Genomic DNA, 21,992 nt, shown 5'->3' with positions numbered 1-21,992 from the left:
CTTTCCCAAACTAGGTATTATTACTTTTGTTGGTTCTAATTGTTAAATGGTGGTTCTTTTACAATAAAAATACCAAGGAACACAGACCTACATGTTTATTGGCTTGATATTAACTACCTTTACTTAGCAACATAAGAACTTGAAGTCTTTTAATTTTTAAAATATATATTTTCAAGGTTTATTGTGATTATCATGGCCATTCCCGAAAGAAGAATGTATTTATGTATGGTTGCAGCATCAAAGAGACAGTGTGGCATACCAATGATAATGCAACTTCATGTGATGTTGTGGAGGATACGGGATACAGGGTAATTATTACAGATGATTCATGAGTTTTTGAATTTCAAACATGCATAAAAGTACAGAAAAGAGCATATATGAACTACTCAAATTCAATAAATATTGACATTTTGCCATTTTTGTTTCAGATTTTTCATTTTAAAAGTTTTTCATGTTTATATTTTTCATCTATTTGGAATTAATTTTTGTGTGAGATGTGGGGATCTAATTCTGTTTTCTCTGTGAATACCAGTTGGCTCGCACTATTAACTCGATAGTACCTCCTTCTTCTGTCAATTTGATGATGCCATCTGTTACATGCCTTATTTCATATATATGGATGTATTGCAAGGCTATTATTATACCCATTCTTGTTTCTATCTCTTTGCATACAACATTGTTTTCATTACTGTAGGCTTGTAATTAATATTGATATCATGTAGGGCAAATTTTCCTTTCTTGCTCTTTTAAAAATTGCTTTGACTCTTTTTTTCTCTGTACTTGTGAATTTTAGGATCCATTTGTGGATAAACTTTGTTGGAGTCTGCATTAGAGCTGCCTTGAATTTAAAGTTGGAGAGAATTATTATAATAATATGTAACGTTGCTATCTGTGACCATTGTCTATGTGTCTATTTAGTCAAGTCTTTTATATTTGGTAAAGTATAAAATTTCTTCACCTAGGTGTGAAATATTTGTTGGATTTCTTCACAAATACTTTATGAAGTTTGTTGCAGTTGGGAATGGAATTTTTCCCCACATATCTTCCTGCCCCCAGTTGATCATTGATGGTGCATAGGAAAGCTACTGGTTTTTTTTTTTCGGAAAAAATTTCTACAAATTTTTCAGATTCTTCTACAAAGGATTACATGTAAGAATGGCATCACATTTCACAGTAGCAAAACTGGAAGCAAAACTTTGTGGAGCAAAGCCTTCACACTTCTCAACTAGATTTCCAACCTGTAAATTTCATACCGCATTCTAACTATCAGCAAGTGTGAGAATAAAAAAGGATGTTCTCAGACATTTAAAGTCTCAAAAATTTACCTCACAAATAGCCTTTCTGTGGAAGCTACTGGAAGACATTCTTGCCAAAATAAAGGAATATATGAAAGAGGAAGGCATGCAGAAATTAAGTTCAAGAGAGAGACAAAGCCCAGGATAAAGGTGGAGGGAGAGCCCAAGAATGTATGTAAAATGCCCAACATGTCAACAGTCAACAAATATTTCTGCCACATGACCTTCAGAAAATAGAGTTTTATTAGGTTAGACTGCGTTAAATAAAGGAAACCAAGTAGATTAGCAGAGCTCAGTGATATAGAAAAGGGGAATATTTAGTTGAGACCCACATAAAAAAAGATAAGAAAATGAGACTAGCGAGAGGCCCAGAGAATGGGAGAAAGCTAGATGAAGAGCACATGCACAGAGCCTTCCCTAGGCTGCTCTCTGGAACAGCACCATCATTGCCACTATTGCCTCACCCAGTCGTTTCTGCTTGGATCATACTTCACTTCTCAGGGAATTCTCATTTAGTCCCCAAAACGAAATCAGATCATACATCTATAGGATTCTCTCTCCTTCATAACACTTAAGAATTATAATTGTAAGGTTTTCTATGTTATTTGATTAATGGGTTTCTCTTTATAATAAGTAGTAAGCTCCACATGCCTAGCAAAGATGTCTGATTTGCTCATTTTGACAACATTGCCACTATATAGCGCAATACTTTATTCATAATAAGTACTCAATAAATATTTGTTGTTAGGTGGGTTGATGGATGAATGGCAGACAGACATGTGGGAAGGTAAATGCAAAACATTTTTTCCATTGTAAGAGATAAAATTAACTCTCTTTGGTCTCAGTGGTTTTCATTAAAATTATTGTCTCAGATTTCTTTGATTAATTTTTTGAATTTTGTTGTGAAAGGAAACGTAAGATGATGCTTTAATTAGAGTAAATAAAGCACCCAAATTTCATTTCTCAAGATGTTAACAGGTGTTACACACACACCTCCCCTCACCAGTAGTTGTGTAATTAGTTATGTCAGGTAATTGCATTAGACACAGTCAACTTTGTTTCTTTTCTTTAGGAAATGTAAGCTTCTTACATTTCCAGGGTTGTAGGGCAGGTGTGCATGTGGGTGTGTGTGCATGTGTGTGAAAGTGGAGTATTTCCCATAATTTTATAATCATATTAGTTCCTATTGCTGTTATAGCAGACTACCACAAACATAGCAAAACAAATTGATGGACTTAGAGTTCTGCAGATCAGAAGTCGAACGTAGCGCTCACTGGGTTAAAATCAAAGTGTCATCAACTACATTAATTTTTGAGGCCGTGTGGTAGAATTGTTTCCTTGTTCTCCTCCACACCCCTAGCATGTCTGTGTTCCTTGCATCATGGTCCCTTTCAGCCAGGAATCAAATCTGACCTCTGCTTCCATTGTCACATCTCCTTCTCTCCTTCCGCTGCCTTCCCCTTTCCCTTATGAGAGCCCCTGTGATGGTAAGGGCCACTAAGATAATCCAGGATAATCTTAGTATCTCAGATTCTTAATTGACTCAAATCTGGACAGCCCCTTTTCCCGTGTAAAGTAACATTCCTAGATTCTGGTGATTAAGACATTTTTGTTGGTGACTACCATACTATGGAACCTTTTTTTTAGCAGATGGTTTGGGAAAGGATGGACTAATACACATAAATGCTGTGTTTCTGATGATAAATCATAGTACTGCTTTGTCCTTTTAGTGCAAGTGTTTATGTTTTTGGGGGAAAATACAACAAATTATGACATATAAATGGAATGTCTTTTTTTTTTTTTGAGATGGAGTCTCACTCTGTCACCCAGGCCGGAGTGTAGTGGCATGATCTCGGCTCACTGCAGCCTCCGTCTCCCGGGTTCAAGTGATTGTCCTGCTTCAGCCTCCCGAGTAGCTGGGATTACAGGTGCCCACCACTACGCCTAGCTAATATTTTTTGTATTTTTAGTAGAGATGGGGTTTCACCATGTTGGCCAGGCTGGTCTCGAACTCCTGACATCAAATGATCCGCCTGCCTCGGCCTCCCAAAGTACTGGGATTATGGGTGTGAGCCACCGCGCCCAGCCTAAATTGAGTGTCATTTGAAAAAATAATCAATGCTCTTCAAAAGTGTCAAGATTATTTAAGTTATAAGACTGAGGAACTGTTACAGACTGCAGGAAGCTAAAGAGGAACAATAACTAAATGCAATGTGAGATTCTGGATAGGATCCTGAAACCCGGCATTAGAAAAACTGATGAAATTTGAATAAGGTCTATCAATAGTATTGCATCAATTCTAATTTTTTGGTTCTGATACTGAACTATGGTTAAGATATTAACGTTAAGGGTGACAGAAAAATGAAAATTCTTTGTACTGTTTTTGCAACTTTTCTCTAAGTTTGAGATTAGCTTAAAATAAAAGGTTTACAAAACAAATCTTTATTATTACAGGTTAAGTATCCCTTATCTAAAATGCTTGGGACTAGAAGTGTTTTAGATTTCAGATTTTTTTCTTTCTTGGAATTATTTATATTATATTTGCTGGTTTGAGCATTCCTAATCCCAAAATCTGAAATCCAAAATGCTCCAACGAGCGTTTCCTTTGAGCATCATGTAGACATTCAAAAAATTTTGGAATTTGGAACATAATGGATTTTTTTATTGAAGTTAAATCATGTATTTGCTTCCAATAAGGGGAACATCATAGCATCCTTCTAATAAGGTGAACGTCATAGCATATGATGCTATGGAAATATGTAATTTAGCTTCAACAAAACTATTAGCTTTTTAAGGACGTTTTAATATTGCTAAATATTGTGGATAGTAGATCATCATTCCTGAATGAGATGACTAACAATAATGTAAATGAGGACTTTTGTTTATTTGGTTGACTGAGTATCCCTGATTCTTAGTAGGCATTAAGTAAATATTTGTTGAATGGATGGATGAATTAATTATAACTATAGACCAACATCTAACAATTATATTACTGTATTTGTATTGTGCTTATAGCTTTTAGTATTGCACTTATAGCCTTCATATGAATTTTCTGTGCGAGCCTCACAAAGCTCTGTGATGTAGGTAGGGATTATCATTGCTACTGTATAAAAAGTCCACTAAGACATCTGAGTCAGTTGACATGCTTGAGACCTTGGCCAAAATATGGTGTGCCTAGGACTGAAATGAGCTGTGTTGCTTTAAGTCCTGTGTGCTTTCCATTTTGTCACAGTGCCTCTCTTCCTACAGTTATGCCTAAACAAGAGCCCTAGGTTATTTTCCAAAAGACATTTTCGGTAACCTACTGCAGCTCTTAGCAGAACTTCAAAGCACATCTTCTTTCTGGGTGCCCTCTCTCTTCTTCCCCTTTCCCAAATAAATAAAATGGTTAGAATTATATAAAAAATGGGGAAACGCTCCAGATTTATATAAAGGAGTAAGTGAAAGTTGTCTTTTCCTAATCATTCTCTTAACACTAGACAGTTTTACCATGTATATTGTGAGACTTGCCTCTGAGCACGTCCATATAGATATGCATGTAGCATATGCAGTTTTTGTCTTTTAATGTTTTTTAAACACTACATAGCAACTTTTTCCCATGACAATATTTATTGATCATCTTTCCAGATCATCATGTCTGAATCTGTCTCAGTCTTTTAAACAGTCAGATAAGATTTCCATTGTACATTTTTGTTATTTTTGTAGACTGTACCCAAATTTATTTACTTAGTAGTCTCTGTTGATAGTCATTTAATAAGTATTGCCAAATTGTCCTTCATAAAGATTGTACAAATTGATACTACCAAACACCATGAACGATAGTACTGTTTTTCCACACCCTTATTACATTGTACTATCATCTTTGCCAGGTGAAAATAATACCTGATTGTTAACTAGCATACCTATAATTATAAATAAGGTTGAGTTTTCCTATGTTTTGGCCAATTATGATCTGTGTCTTTTAAAATAGTCTTTTCTCATATTTTCTGCTTACTTTTGTTCAGGTCATATAATGGCTTGAACGCAGGAGGCAGAGGTTGTGGTGAGCCGAGATTGCGCCATTGCACTCCAGCCTGGGCAACAAGAGTGAAACTCCATCTCAAAAAAAAAAAAAAAAAAGAGAACTCTCTCTATATATTACAAATATATTTTCTAATTTTTTGTTTATGATATTTAGTAATTTGAAATTTTATCATATTTGTTAATTTCTCATAAATTGTTTTTTGAAGTTTTGAGGCTTAGAAAGTTTTTTCGTTCTAAAGTTTTTTTTTGTTTGTTTTTGAGATGGAGTCTTGCACTGTTGCCCGGGCTGGAGTGCAATGGTGCGATCTCGGCTCACCGCAACCTCTGCCTCCCAGGTTCAAGCGATTCTCCTGACTCAGCCGCCTGAGTAACTGGGATTACAGCGGCCTGCCACCAAGCCTGGCTAATTTTTTGTATTTTTAGTAAAGACGGTGTTTCACTATGTTGGCCAGGCTGGTCTTGAACTCCTGACCTCATGATCCACCTGCCTCAGACTCCCAAAGTGCTGAGATGACAGGCGTGAGCCCGGCCCATTCTGAAGTTTTAAAAGTACAGTTCCATGTTTACTATTTATAGTTTCATTTAAAAATATTTACTAATTTTAAGTTTATATTCTCAATCCAGCTAGAATTTAATTTAATGAAGAGTGACTTTAGATTGTTTTTCTTAGTGACTATCTAGTAGTGCCAATATTTAATGAATGATCAATCTTTTCTCCACTAATAATAATGACAATAAGTTTAATACACTTGGTTCTAATTCTGAACTCTTTCTTTCTAGAGATGCATCTGTTCCTATATCAGTATCACAGTTTAATTTACTTTAGATTTATAAGCTAGTTTGATATGTTGGATTATTTCTCTAGTCATAGCCTTACACCACCACCACCCCCCCCCACAATTTCTCAGGGTATACTTGTATATTTATGCTTTCGGGTGAAATTGAGAATAATTTCAGTTGCAGAAAACTTTGGGGGTAGTTTTGATTGTGATTGTCTTAGCTGTATTAATTAATTTAGGGATGATTGGCATTTACTGTGTTAAATATCTCAATTAGTCTTTTATGACTAAATTTCACATTTTAAACATTTTTTTTCATATTTTTAGACATGGTTTTCTTAAATGATTTTATTTTGCTTATTGGTTATACTGTCAATACGATTCTTCCATTGTTTTCTAACTGGATACTGTATTTGTTTAGAAAAGCAGAAAATTCAAAATTAGTTAAGAGGATTGTTTTGTTGTTTGAATGGCAAGGGATATATAATAGAACATCCACATGGCTGTGCTCTAATTACTGTGTTTTCATCAAAACTTTTTAAAATTAAAAACATTTAAAATTAAAAACTTGGTTTATTTTATCATCATCATTCTTGTTTTTAACAGACATTGCCTAAGATACTGAGCCATATCGCCCCAGCATTTTGCATGAGCAGCTGTAGCTTCGTAGTGGAAAAATCTAAAGAATCCACAGCACGTGTTGTAGTTTGGAGGGAAATAGGAGTACAAAGAAGTTATACCATGGAGAGTACTTTATGTGGCTGTGATCAGGGAAAATACAAGGTAAAACATCTTAGGATTTCTAACCATGAAAGATATTTAAAGACTTTCCTTTCATATATATCTTGTGGTTTTTAAGTATATATTAAATGATGTTTGTTTTATTGAGTTACATGTAATATGTAATAATGGAATCATATGCAGTCTTAAGAATAGGCTTTTATTTTTTGTTTTGTTGGTTTCTTTACTTCTCTGAACTAAATAGCTTACTTGGATCCTTAAGAAATTCTTGGTTGAGTCTGTTTATATTCATAATTTTTAGGAAAGCACATTAGAGTACACATTTACTCATTAGTAATTTATAATAACCTGTATAAGTGGTGTGTTAAAAGTTTTCTATTGTTTTAATTTATTGGGTGTAAATTTTTTTTTTGCATTTAAAATACATTACGTTTGTTTATAAAGCAGCAGGTTTGTTATATTTAGGTTTTTGTATGTGTAGCTATTATTTATGTGTTTGTTTATATTTTAAAAAATAAAAATAGAGACAGGGTCTCACCATATTGCCCAGACTGGTCTCAAACTGCTGGCCTCAAGCAGTCCTCCTGCCTTGGCCTCTCAAAGTGCTAGGATTACAGGCATGAGCCACCACAGCCAGCCTTATGTGTAACTTTTAAATGCATAATCCCGTTAGTAAACTTTTTTCTTCATTAAGACTACTCATTCATGGTACTGTAGGCTTTTACTGGAGATAATTAGAATTTAAACTTTTGAAATTAAATATTAGTAAAATGTTAGGTGATTTTGGATTTATTTATTATTTATTTTACAGATTGAAAACTTAATGTGCAATGAGTTGGACTTTAGATAAGCAATGAGCAAAACTGGGCATTTCTATTTCTTGCCTTGGCACAGAAAGATTTTCAGGTGTCATGCTAATTATTGCACTCATTCCGTTTTGTTTGTTTCTTTTGTTATGGGGAAAGAGGATCCTGAATCTGAGAATGATTTTTATATACCTCACATAAAGATGGTTATAACTTTGTGTTTGAAAAGAAACATTTAACTGGTTAGCATTTAAAATGTAAACATATTATAGTTGATATGAAATACTTGGGGAGAGCTTAAATAATGACTTTTTCAGTCTAACAAACTGGAAGAAAATTACATTGATTTTGCAAGTGATGTTTAAGTAAAGTAGAACTTACTTAAATAAGTATAGTAGTAGTAAAGTAGAATTTACTTAAATAAGTATAGTAGTAATAAAGTAGAACTTACTTAAATCAGAATAGTAGTAGTAAAGTAGAACTTACTGAAATTCCAGTACTTTCTGTCCAGTGACTCTTCCCTGAATTTTAGGTTGATCACAATGTGATCTTCCAAAGTGTAATATGAGATCTCCCTGAATATTGTAAAAACAGTGACTTCTAGTTAGTGTAGTTTACAAGGGCATGGTGGTGATGAGAGAGAAAATGCAGCTTTAGCACCACTCCAGCTTCCAGCCCCTGTCCCCAATCATTGCTTCAGTGGACAGCTGTTGTTAAGGGTCTCATTCAGTAAACTTGAGAATCACTTTTTTATAAGAATATAGGTGATTTCTAGGAAAAAACCTTGGACTATGTGATTTATGGAAACACATTGTTAATTCTTAAAAGAGATGACTTATGCAGTTAGGCTCAGAAGGTGACTTAAAGCGTCACTGTCTCTGAAACTAGCTTCTAGGCAGTGGGGAAAGAAGCTGTCGGGACACCTGACTTGGATACCCCTGAAATCATCCATAGTATACAATAGTAGTACTTTGTCACTATATTTGGATTCTACTGATAGACTTTCATTGAATTTAAAAATTTTTTTCGATTTCTATTTTGATGAATTTGGTCATTTTAAAAACAGATTTTTAAAAAGCTAAGATATATTTTGAAACATAAAATGTTAAACCATTTTTTCTAGTTATTTTTGTTTTTAATACATAAATATATAAACTTTTACAAATAAAATGGAAACCTAATAAATACTCATTTTTCTTTGATATTGTTTAGTAAATAATGTATACATTGATTTAAAACTCTTACTGAGAGAAGCATCTTACTAAGCCAGGGCTTTCCTTTAATGTCTAAAATGCAAGGTTTTGATCATAACATATACTTTTAAAAAAGTTAATAGACTTTATTTTTTAGAGCAGTTTTAGGTTCACAGCAAAATTGAGTGGAAAGTACACAGAGCTCCCATATATTCCCAACCTCTCCACACACACTTAACATCTCTTAAACTTGTTAGCTGATAAGTGTGTGAGTCTCATAATATTTTAGTCTTTTTCACCCTCAACAATATTTTTATCTTACTGAGTTTTAGGCTGTAAGTATTCTTTATTTTTATTGTCTATGAACTAATTCAGAAACACGTATAACCTTTCTAAAACTTACAGATTAAAAGGTCAAATGAAGGTTCTGATGAAGTCAGTTAGGTCATATTTCCTAGAATATTTGGGAGTTGGCCAAACTATTTAAACCAAAAAGTTGAAAAATTTAAAAATTACTGTAAAGTCATGTGCTTCATGTAGAGTAAGTAACAGTTGTTACAGTTCATTTTCTTCAGTTACCGTGTGCCATAGGAACTCACTTAGTCTGGTCACTGAAAAGCTGTTTTAAAATACTTTCTCTTGAATTGATATCAGCTGTCATCTACACCTACAACTTCTGTAGGTGCAAGAATTTTGCCTTTTTTAGGGATTTATTTGTATCTGAAAAATACATGATAAAGAAGGAGTATATTAATTTGTAGGCCATTTTTGTGGTTTTATGTGATAACATTTAACTTTTGGTAAACCGTATATTACTTACTGAGAAACTATTTTTTAAAAAAGATAGGGAGGTTAAGATAAAATACTCCTTTTGCTTTAGTAGACAAAATTTGAAATGAGCATTCTGAATTGACATGGATCATAGGAATTTATTTGACCACTACTTCATTGGCTTAGATTTGATTCTGTTTTTGACAGTTACCTTTATTTGCTTTTTACTGATCAATTTCTCTTATCATACAGTAGAAGTATCTATAAAGTAATGTTCAAATGTACATATTGGAGCCTTGATTTTAATACTATAATATTTCAACATTAGCATACAAAGTAGTGGATTACAAGAAATACTAACAAGCTCTTGTTAAAATACAGTTTGTCACATGAATTCTACAAGTAACGTCACAAAGTGTTACTGTATTTTTTCCCCCTAGTGTGATGGTAAAAATAGTTTGCATCATAGTGAAAGAGAATAGACATTTTAGAAATTGTCTTTTAGGACAGTTTCCTTTGTGACTTACAATAATCTTGTATTGTTAAGATGTTAAACTTGTTGAGTCCTAGTTCCATACAAAGTACTAGCCTTTTAATTTTGTTAATATAGTTATAAATTCTTTTTATGTAATTTCATTGAGATGTATCCAGAAGATAGCAAACTTTGTAATTATATGCATAATATTTCTTTATTTCAAGGGTTTACAAATTGGTACTCGAGAACTGGAAGAGATGGGAGCAAAATTTTGTGTTGGTCTTTTACGTTTGAAAAGACTGACCTCTCCATTGGACTATAATCTGCCTTCCAGCCTGCTTGACTTTGAAAATGATTTAATTGAATCAAGCTGCAAAGTAACTAGGTAGGAAAAAATTGTTTTTTCTTTTATTATATTGTAGTATATTATTAGACTTCATTAAAATAGCATAGAAAAGGCATGGAAATTTTGACAGGCAAGAGCATGTTTAGAATTAATATAATTAAGTTAATACATCTAATATTTGTTCCAAATTATATTGCTGATTCTTTTAATGTTGATATTTGGATGAGATTTTAATGAAAATATATTTCAAATATTTTTAGTGGTTGTACTGTTTTACTTTTAACCCCAAAATGAACAGTGTGAGAAATATTATACTTAGCTAATATCTAAGTTAAGAGGGCTTAGACAGCTGAGTGCAGTGGCTCATGCCTGTAATCCCAGCACTTTGGGAGGCCGAGGCAGGTGGATCACCTGAGGTCAGGAGTTCAAGAACAGCCTGGCCAACATGGTAAAACCCCATCTCTCCTAAAAATGCAAGAATTAGCCGGGCATGATGTTGGATGCCTGTAATCCCAGCTACTTGGGAGGCTGAGGCAGGAGAATCACTTGAACCTGGGAGGTGGAGGTTGCAGCGAGCTGAGATTTCACCACTGCATTCTAGCCTGAGCAACAGAGGGAGACTGTATCTCCAAAAAAAAAAAAAAAAAAAAGAAGGCTTAGAGTCAGGAATATTTCAAAAGATTTTGTTGATGTCTACACACATCAGGTGGCTGTCCAGTATCCTTCTGGTTATATATATTAGAAACAGCTAATTTAGCATTCCTTTGAAAATTGAACTGCATCTGCCAAATATACTTCTAAATAGGTAGTCTTCTTCTCCTAAAAGTTAGTATATACAAATTTGATAAGCTATAGGCTCAGAGATAATTTCATGTCATAATTCTTAATCATAATGCCAGAGATTAGCATTTTATAGTTTTGTGTATATGGGTAACAATAGTCTCATTTTATAGAACCTTCATGATTTTTGTTGTTAGGTATTAACTTGTCATCAAATTTGTTAATTTATTGCTCTGCCCTGTTGTATATGTCAGTATAGTAGTTTTAAAGGTGTGACAAACATTACTTGGAACTCCATTCCTCATAAATGTGATAATTTAGACAAATAATCACCTGCATTCTCTACCCTTCAAAGTACCTCCTAAACAAGAATAGAAATGAATATAAAGATGTCAGTTCTCACTGATATTTAAGCCTCCTTTTAACTTTTAATTAGTGTATTCTTAACATGTGGTCAACAGACACGTTACCAGTGCTTTAGATATACTGAAATATCGTTTATGCTTACTAATACTTCACAACTATGGTTATGATTAGACCCTCCACTGGTCTTACTGTTTTAAAAGGAGTATATATATTTTGAAAAGCACATATTTTAAAGAAATCACATATACTGCTATATCACAAATATGTTTTTAACATTTTGATAATTATATTTTCATATAATTGATTTCCTTTGTAATCATATTTATTTTGTTTTATATATTTAAAAGTATTATGAGAAGGAGTTTATAGGCCTCATCAGACTCTTTAAGGGGACTGTGGCACAAAAAAGGTTAAGAACTCCTCATCCTTATCATTGCATAAATATAAAAATAGAAACCAAGCCAGGCGCAGTGGCTCACACCTGTAATCCCAGCACTTTGGAAGGCTGAGGTGGGCAGATCACTTGAGGTCAGGCCAGGAGTTCCAGACCAGCCTGGCCAACATGGCAAAACCTCGTCTCTACTAAAAATACAAAAATTAGCCGAGCATGATGGTGTGCACCTGTAGTCCCAGTTACTCAGGAGGCTGAGGCAGGAGAATCGCTTGAACCCAGGAGGCGGAGGTTGCAGTGAGCTGAGATCCTGCCACTACACTCCAGCCTAGGTGACAGAATGAAACTGTGCCTCAAAAAAAAAAAAAAAAAACAACAACTAATAATGGCCAATTACAAATTCAGTTTTCTTTTGAGGTTTTACTGTAGCTCTTTCTCCTGTTTATTGATGAAGGCAAGCTAGTCACTTCTTCCTCCATGCTATCATTCCTCTTTGTCTATCTCAAATGAATTTTTTACATACTTCTGACTTTTCCTTGACTTCTGTATCCTGATGCTTTTGAGGATTAAATGTTCTCAATCTGAGTCTGTGTGTGTTGCATGATTATATTCAGATTATGCATCTTTGGCAAGACTATCATGGATACTGTGCGCTTCTCATTGCATCTTATCGTAGAGCGCAGTTTTAATTTGTTCCATTACACAAGACATTCCCTTTGATCATTTAATTAAGATGGTATCTGCCAAACTTCTCCATTATGAAGTTAGTTTTTTCTTCTTTTGTAATTAATAAATATTTTAATGGGCACGTACTTTGAAACTGTCAGTATTCCATTTTATCATCCAACTTTTAATTTATTCATCCTTAAATTTATATGTATGGGGCTTATGATTTATAATTTTAATCTATTACTGAGTTTTAATCTATTACTGCCATTGTTTATTTTGATGCTCAGAATTTTCCTGGTTTGGCCCCTTCAAACTTCTGTATGTTTTTTTTATATGTCCCCATCATTCTTTGTGGATTTCCTTGCTTTTTGGCAGAACAGGATTTCCCAGGCCATCACTGCATGTTCTTTATCTCAGGGTTGGAATCATCAATCATTTCTTCAATGCTTCCTGATTCCTTTTGGTGGAAAACGGTATTTATATGTAAGCCTCAGTGCTAGTAGTTATTTATTGCTTTTGTGATGTTACTGCTCCCAAGTTCTCTTGGTAGACAGAGCTATAGAATATATTTAAAAGTATTTACATACATGAATTTATATATATGTACACACATGCATATACATGCATGCTCAAATAAAGACAGACATAACCTAAAAATTCTGAGTTCACAGTGACATGTTCCATTCTGATTCTACACCTAAGGGTTAAGTCTAGTTTTTAAATTTTAAATGTCTAATTCCCTTCCTTAACAGTGAGAAACCTGGCTGTCATTATCTTGAATATTTTTTTCTTACTTGATCAACCTGCCTGTGTGTAACTAATCTTCTATTTCACTGCTCTCTCTCAGATGCCTTCCTCACCCTGCTTAGGCTCCAACAATCCAAAGGGAGGGAGCTTTTTAAAAATTATTTTTGTAATCTCAGTGTCTGTCATGTAGTAGCTATTCGTTGACCAATTATGTTCTATTAATGAGTCATTGTGTTTAGGTATTTATTGCAAACCTATCATGGGCAGAGTGTTGAGCTAGAATCTCTGCAAAAGTAGAAGAAATAGGAAATGAGAGCTCATGTCCTGAGGGGAGTCGATAGTATAATGGAAAAAGCACAGTTTATGTTTGTGAAGTGACATGATGGTGTTATAAAAGAGTACAAAAATAACAGTTAAAAATTACATAGACATTTGAAGAAAAAGAGTGACTGAGTGAAGGCTGGATTTATCTGAGAGAGTTTTTCCCAAGTCATTAGGTTTTAGGGTAGGGCTTGAAAGATAATAGTAGATGAGGTTTGGTAAAGAAATAGCAGCTGAACATGAAGGAAACAAAGTTAGCAATGGAAAATACAGTAGCCCCCTTATCCTTGGCTTCACTTTCTATGGTTTCAGCTAACCGTGGTCAAATGCAGTCCAAAAACATTAAATGGAAAATTCCAGAAATAAACAATTCATAAATTTTAAATTGCATGTTGTTCTCAGTAGTCTGGTGACGTCTCCTGCCATCCCACTCCATTCCACCCGGGACGTGAGTCATTGTTTTTGTCCAGCGTAGCCACACTATAGACACTCTCTACCCACCCCCTTTATTCCTTAGTCACTTAGTAGCTGTCTCAGTTATCATATGGAAAAAAACAGGTATATGGGGTTTGTTACCGTCCACAGTTTCAGGCATGAACAGAGGGGTCTTGGTCTTGTCCTCTCCAGGTAATAGGGGACTACTGTAGACTAGGTAAGGTGGAAAGACTTATCTGGAGCTTAGAAAAGTTAAGGCTGAAGAAAACAGCAGAGGAGCAAGTGTTCAGTTCTTTGCTAATGAGTATAGATTTTATAGAAGAGGAAATAGTAATTGTATATGTCTTTAAGTATGGAATGATAAATGATCCATCCTATATGAAAAATGTATTAATTCAAAACATTTAGAAGCTTATAGTAGCCTGGGACTTCTATGATGTAAGCACCAGCTAATGTAGTACTCTGAGGAGAGTGGTGGCTGCAGAGCGATCTGGAGTTATTTTTTGAGGTGGATACTTCCAGTGTAATATGACACGCTACTAGCGTACAGCTATTCAGCACCCTGCTTCTTAAATGTAAATTTGTTGTTGTTATTGTTTTGTTTTTCATATAATACAGATAGAGTAAATAAGGGGGATGAGGGAGGTTCTGATTGTGGGCTGAAGATAAAACTAGCCAGCTTTATAATTTCAGATCAGATCATTAGTATATACTTGTTGCTTTTAAGCCTGCTTCCCCCCACCCAATACAGGTTGACAAAACTTTTTTCCTTAGTTACTGCAATTTATTATTTTAATATCTTATTTTATAGTAATTGCTTATTCATTCAGCTATTCTTTTTCTTGCTCTTGGAAACTTTTCAGGAATAAGTGCAAATTCTTGTCATTATTTACATTATTGGTAATGTGATGTGGGGGATGTTGTACTATTTCTTATCTTTACCTCCTTCTCTTAGCTGTTGATATTCATCCTTTAGTTGTGCCCTGCATTGGTGATCACTAATAAAAGTTACTTTGGTAACAACAGCCATAGTTAATTAACACAGGTCACTTGGGTTTATTTGTTGAGGGGGAAACAGGGGTGGTGTGTTCATAAACTTTCCTTTGAGCATTTTTTCCTTCATCTTCTTTTGCTTTTTCTCCTCTTCCACTTTTCAATTTACCTGCTTTCTGTGGGTGATATTCATTCCTGTGACTTCACATTCTATCTGTATGTTGACAACTCTACTTACAATCTCACAGACCCATGGATCCATCTTCCAACTTGCTTATGTACACCTGGACACAAAATTAACTAGTCTAGAACTCAGCTTGTGACTGCTGCTCCCATAGCAAACCTGTTCATTCTTAGCCACCCCTATCCACCCAGATGCTCATGTCTTATTCTTGGCATTTTCCTCTCTCTCGCTTACCCTTAACCCAATCCATCATCCAGAACTTTTTGATTTCTCTTCTGAGATATTTCTCAGAGCTTTCATTTCTCTTCATCACCTTTACCATTACAGTAGTCCAGGCTGCCATTACCCTTTGCCTGGACAACTCCAGTAACCTTCTGACTGGTTTTGCTCCATGTACTTTACTTCTGGTATCCTCCAGCTTCTTTGCATGCACTGGTCACTCGTGTGCTTAGAAGCCATTATCAGTGTCCCAGGTGTGTAATGGAATATATCCATTATCAGAGTCTCTGAGGTTCAGCGTAAGCCACCTACACCTTCCTCTCCTCTTTGAGCTTGTCCTACTCTCACTTTGTATCCTTATCATTCTGACTGCACTGACCACCCTTGAATTTTCAGAACAGTGCTTCTAAACCAGTTATGGCAAAGGACCAGTTTCTGTTTTACAACTTTTTCTGTACTGATACTTGAATAAAAATATAAGAATGAAACACTATGAAAATGGGAGAGAGGACCCCAAAGAATACAAATATAAGCGCTAATTTCTTATTATTAGATTCACCAGACCTATAATTTCTGTGTCAGATTGTTATAAAGGTTTCTGAACACTTCATTTCAGTTTCTGTACTTTTGTCACCATGGGCCAGTAACAAAGAGTTTGTGGACCACACTGGTCAATGGACCACACCTTGAGTAGCCTTATTTTAGAACAGATCAGTCTCTTTGTCACCCTAGGGTCTTTGCATTTTTGGTTTTCTCTACCAAAATGTCTGTGCCTCCACTTCTTTAAGATTTTATTCTTATCCTCAATCTGGTTCAGTTTCAGGACATTATGTTTAGGAGTAGACTTATTTTTAGTTTATCTTGCTTGACACTTAATAGGTACTTTTAATTTGAGGACTCTTGTCTTCAGTTTTGAAGTTCTTAACCACTTTCTCTTTGAAAATTGCTTCTTTATCATTCCCTTTATTCTGTTCTTCTAGAATTCCTGTATTGGAATTTCTCAGTCTGTTCTCCATGCATATCTCTTAACTGCTTTTTCATGTTTCCTTTTCCTGCTACAGTCTAGGTAAATTCTTCAGTAGCATTTTATAATTCACCAACTACTCCCAGAATTTATCTCCTGGGAGATTTTTCTTTTAATGATGATGTATTTCTCATCTAATTTGCTCTTTTTTGTTTCTGCATTTATTTCACATTTTCTTTCTTCTTTTTTTTGAGACAGGGTCTCATTCTGTCACGCAGACTTGAGTACAGTGGTGCGATCTTGACTCACTGCAACCTCCACCTCCACCTCCCAGGCTCAAGCGATTCTTCTGCCTCAGCCTCCCTAGTAGCTGGGATTACAGGCATGGGCCACTACTGCCTGGCTAACTTTTGTATTTTTAGTAGAGACGGGGCTTCACCATGTAGGCCAGGCTGGTCTTGAACTCCTGACCTCAAATGATTCACCTGCCTCAGCCTCCCAGAGTGCTGGGATTACAGGCATGAGCCACCGCACCCAGCCCTCACATTTTCTTGTTTATCTTATGGCCGTTATTCTTTCCTTCTTTGAAGACCCTAAACACTTTTAAAGTCATTTGTGGATTGTGCTGTTTTATTTTTATTGTGTTGGTAAATTCATCCACTGTTTCTCATGATCCTATAGTTTGCAGGCTCATTTTGAGTAAGAGTCCCCCACTCCCAGGCCTTTCAAGCCTCTCCCCGTAACCTCTTAATGATTTTGTGATTCCTTCTACCTGGCCCTGTCAGGTCTCCAGCACAAGTTTATGGTAGCATGATATTAACATTTCAGACTTCCCATCCTTCAGTGATTGGGGATTTTCCAGGACAAGTCACTGAGTTCATGAAAGTTCTGGCTGTGATTCCCTCTGTCTTTTCTTTCTGACTTTATAATTGCAATGCTATAAAGTCTTTAGCTTTAGGCAGAAGTCTCAGCCTTATTTTCTCAGCCTCCTTTCTAAAGTGGGAAGCCTTACTCCAGCTGCTGCATTCACAAGTCTGAATTTAGTTCCCTGCCTGTAGGGCACTTTGTCAGCCTCTCTGTTGCCTTGAAGGAGCTACTGCTGCCTGCTTTTGGACCTGGCGGCACACCCATGACCTGACTTTGTGATTCTGTTCTTTTTCCGGTCCAGGGAGATATATATCTTATTTCTATATGCATATGTGTCTTTTTTGTCATCCTATTTTGTATTTTACCTAAACATTGCTCTGTCTTTGGGGCAGGGATAACAGGAACCTGAAAGCGTGTACTTTTCTATACCAGCTTTTTTTTTTTTTTTTTTTTTGAGACAGGGTCTTGCTCTGTTGCCCAGGCTGGCATGCAGTGGCATGATCATAGTTCACTGCAGCCTCAACCTCCTGGTCTTAAGCAGTACTCCCATCTCGGCCTCCTGAGTAGCTGGGACTACAGGCACATACCACCACACCCAGCTAATTTTTTTTTTTTTTTTTTCATAGAGAGGGAGCCTCCCTATGTTGCCCAGGCTGGTTTTGAACTCCTGGGCTCAAGCAGTCTTCCCATCTCAGCCTCCCAAAGTTCTGGGATTACAGACATGAGCCACTGTGCCTGGCTTCAGTACCATCTTTTAAGAGAAGCCTTTTGCTCACACTTGGCCTGGCTAACTCCTAGTTAACCCCAGAGACTATATCTGTGCCCTTTAGTGCTGCATAATGTGCCATTCATGGTACCTTGCAATGTGTGCCAGTCACATATTGAGTTGAATGAGAGGTAGGTAGCTATGTAAGATTTAAAAATTCAATTGAATTAGATTTCTGGGAAGAGCACTGTCTTATAGTGCCCTAATTAACCATGTAGGCACATTAGATTTTATCCTTTAGTCATTTGGGAGTTTTAAAGCCACTGGCAAAGTATGCCACTATTTTACCTGAAAGAAGTGTATGCATTTTTTTTGAAACTGGGAAGGTGGAGGCAAGAAAATTCTTAAGGAAGGTGTTTGGAATCATTTACATTTGAGAGGAGGATGAGTGCTCCAATACGAATAGTGAGGATAAGGGGCAATGATTGCTTGAGGAGATAGTATTAGGTGGCACTGGAGGGTCATAATGATGAATATGGAATCAGTAGGGCACAGGCATTTGGCAGCATGGAATCAGTAGGGGAAGCCACATTTCCAAGTGTAAGTGAAAAGGGTAAATGACAGTATTAGAGATGGAACTAGGAGACCACTTACCTTTTACTAAGATCACCCCCCTGTCCTTTTCTCTTTATTGTCTGTGCTCTTCTGGATCCCTTCTTTGTCCTTGTAATTTTTAATCTATTTCCTGGTCATAATGTGAAATTGAGGTATCAAGTTAATGAATATAAATCCCCCTAACTTTTTTTTTAGTTGAGTTCACCCTTTCATAATTTTTCAAATCCATCTTTCCCTGCCAGAATTTTGCTTTATTCAACATGTCTGCAGTGTGGATCGTGTTATTCCACAAATTAGCCCTCAATTCAGTTTTATCCTTCTTGGTTTTAACTATTTCCCGAGATACAGTATCTGTTATAAATTAATTTATTTTCATTTATAGGCAATGTATATCAAATAAGCTTGAATAATTGCAGCAATAAGAATAAATGTTTATGTTAAATGTCTTTTTCAACATAAGTAGTAACTCATTGACAGATGTTGCCCTAGTCCGCTCAGGCTGCTATAATGAAATACAGTAGGCTGGATGGCTTATAAATGACAGAAATTTATGTCTCACAGTTCTGGAGGTTGTGAAGTCCAAAAGCATGGCAACGGCAGATTTGGTGTTTGGTGAGGGCCTGCTTCCTCATAGGTGGCCTTCTTCTCACTGTAACCTCAGGTGACATAAACACTCAGTTCATTACCTTTCATCCCTGTTCCCATCCCAAAATTCCTGTCCTTCTCACAAGCAAAATACATCATTTCCATCTCAATAGTCCCAAAGTGTTCACTTATTCCAACATTAACTCAAAAGTTTAAAGTCCAAAGACTCATCTGAATATAGTCATGCATCATTTAACAATAGGAATACATTCTGAGAAATGTGTTGTTAGGTGATTTCACCATCGTATGAATATCTTATTGTGTATTTGCAGTAACCTAGATGGTATAGCCCATTACACACCTCGGCTATATGGTATAGCCTATTGCTCCTAGGCTACAAGCCTGTACAGCATGTGACCGTATGGAATACTATATATAATTGTAACACAATGGGAAGTATTTCTGTATTTGAACATATTTGAATATAGAAAAAGCACAGTAAAAATATGGTATTATAATTGGGACTACTGTCATATATGCATTACATCGTTGACTGAAACATCATTGGAGCATATGACTGTGTCATTTAAATCAGATATGGGTGAGATTCAAGATATAATTTGTCCTGAGGCAAATTTTCCTTTAGCTGTGAGCCTGTGGAATCAACCAAGTTAGGTGCTTCTGAAATACAATGGTAGGACAAGAACAGGACAGACATTTTTATTCCAAAAAGAAAAAGGATTGACAGTTCTTGAGCATGTCCAAAACCTGAAGGCTTGAAAATGATCTTTAGCTGCATTCTCTGCTCTTCAGGCCCACTGGGGCTGCCGTTGCACCTTCTGGGCACACTGGAGTGGAGGCTCCATCCCTGCAGTTTTGCTGGCCAGTGATTGGATCCCTAAGCCTCCAGGCAGTCCTGCCCCCATGGCTTTGTTGGGCCTTGTCCTAGAAGCAGCTGTTTGTGGTGGCCTTGCCCTTGTGGTGGTTCCTTACCTGGGTTGTGTGCCTGTGGCTCCATCCTTCGATATGTAGGTGGAGATAGCCATGCTCCCCAGGCCGGTGAATTCTGGGGCTCAGCAGAGACAGCATACACGGATGCTCCCAAATGCCTGTGCCCTCTGAAGTGGTGACCACTGCATGTGTACCACACCTGGGCCTTCCGGAGCCTCACCTTGTGCTGCTGAGGAGCAGGGTGCCAGACTGCAGGGAGTGGAGTGTGTGAGCCTGCAGGCACCGGTGGCTCCTCTTTTGAAACCACTCTGATGATCTCTGAATTGCCTGTCAGGGAGGGTGGTGGTTCTTTTCTTGTCTTGGACAATAGCTCCTGGCTCTGTTTATTTGGCTGACTTTATGCCTTATCAGTTGGTCCTTTTGCTACACCCTTGATAGTCTCTCCTCGAAAACTCTCTTTCTCGTTTGTTACAATATAGACAGGGTGAGAGTTTTCCAAATTTTTACGTTCTGCTTCCTCTCTCATGAACGATTCCATCTTTAAATTCTCTTGTCTTGCATTTTACTATAAGCAATCAAGAGAAGCCAAGCCATACCTTCAACAATTTCCTTAGAAATTTCCTTGGCCAAATATCCTCATTTTCATCTGAGACCTCATCGGAATGGCCTTTACTGTCATATTTCTATCAACATTCTATCAGGATTATTAAGTATTCTTTAAGAAGTCTGAAGCTTTCTCTATAGCTTTCCTGTTTTCTTTCTGAGCCTCACCAGAATTGCTCTTTATGGGCCATTCACAGCCATGTATCCCTTTTGTAGCATGCACCTCCATACTCTTACAGCTTTTACTCACTACCCACTTCCAAAACTACTTCCACATTTTTACATGTTTGTTACAATAGCACCCCCAGTTCTTGGTGTCAATTTCTGTCTTGGTCTGTTTGAGCTGCTGTGACAAAATACTATACACTGGGTACCTTATAAACAGGAGAAATCTATTTCTCACAGTTCTGGAGACAGAGAAGTCCAAGATCAAGGTATCAGCAGATTCAGTGTCTGGGGACGGCCTGGTTCTTTGATAGACAGTGGTCATCTCACTGTAACCTCATATGGCAGAAGGGGTGAGGGATCTTTATGGGATCTCTTTTATAAAGGCACTAATCCCATTCAAGAGGGCTCTGCTGTTGTGACCTGATCACCTCCCAAAGGCCCACCTCCTAATACCATCACCTTGGGAATTAGGATTTCAACATATGAATTGGGATGGGAAGGGGGGATGTAAATATTCGCCCAATTTCAGATATTATATAATTATTCTTTACAACACTGTGAACCATCAGGTTTTTGGCATATAACATTTAAGTTTGTTTAAATAAACTAAGAAAAAGGTAAGAGACTTATTCAAGTGAATTTGTGATAATTATGAAAAATAAGTTGCCAGTCATTCCATTTAGTTTCTACACCATTGCTTTATTTGGTGAAAGATAAGTTTGGTTTTATAAATAACAATGGAGATTTAAAAATTAGATGTAAATTAAACAGAGCTTAAAACTACTAATCTATAAAATTACTTTAATTGGAAAAGCTTGAAACTTCTGAGTGTGTGAGTTAATATTACAAAAGACAGAATCTTAACCCTGCTGGTGTTACTATGTATGTAAGCTATCTTTTTGTTTAGTATTTGTTTTTAGCCTTTTGTGTCTTTATATTTAAATATGTCTTGTAAGTAGAATATAGTTATTCTTTATCAATCGGAGCATTTAGTTCACT

At 36.2% G+C, this 21,992-nt stretch overlaps 1 protein-coding gene across 8 annotated transcripts in view; it reads left to right on the top strand.

The window, feature by feature from the left end:
• AGTPBP1 (ATP/GTP binding carboxypeptidase 1) overlaps nt 1–21,992 on the top strand; it is a 195,029-nt gene that overhangs the window by 157,378 nt on the left and 15,659 nt on the right. For all 8 annotated transcript variants that reach the window (XM_024252583.3, XM_024252588.3, XM_063714267.1 and 5 more), the window contains 3 exons: nt 177–308; nt 6,704–6,880; nt 10,308–10,468. In XM_024252583.3, the coding sequence (XP_024108351.2) occupies nt 177–308; nt 6,704–6,880; nt 10,308–10,468 (470 nt within the window). The remainder of the gene's footprint in view (nt 1–176; nt 309–6,703; nt 6,881–10,307; nt 10,469–21,992) is intronic.

Source organism: Pongo abelii, chromosome 13 (genome assembly GCF_028885655.2).
Source record: "Pongo abelii isolate AG06213 chromosome 13, NHGRI_mPonAbe1-v2.0_pri, whole genome shotgun sequence".
Lineage (NCBI taxonomy): Eukaryota > Metazoa > Chordata > Mammalia > Primates > Hominidae > Pongo > Pongo abelii.
The sequence above is the reverse complement of the archived record's forward strand: the minus strand, read 5'-3'. Positions and strand labels throughout refer to the sequence as shown.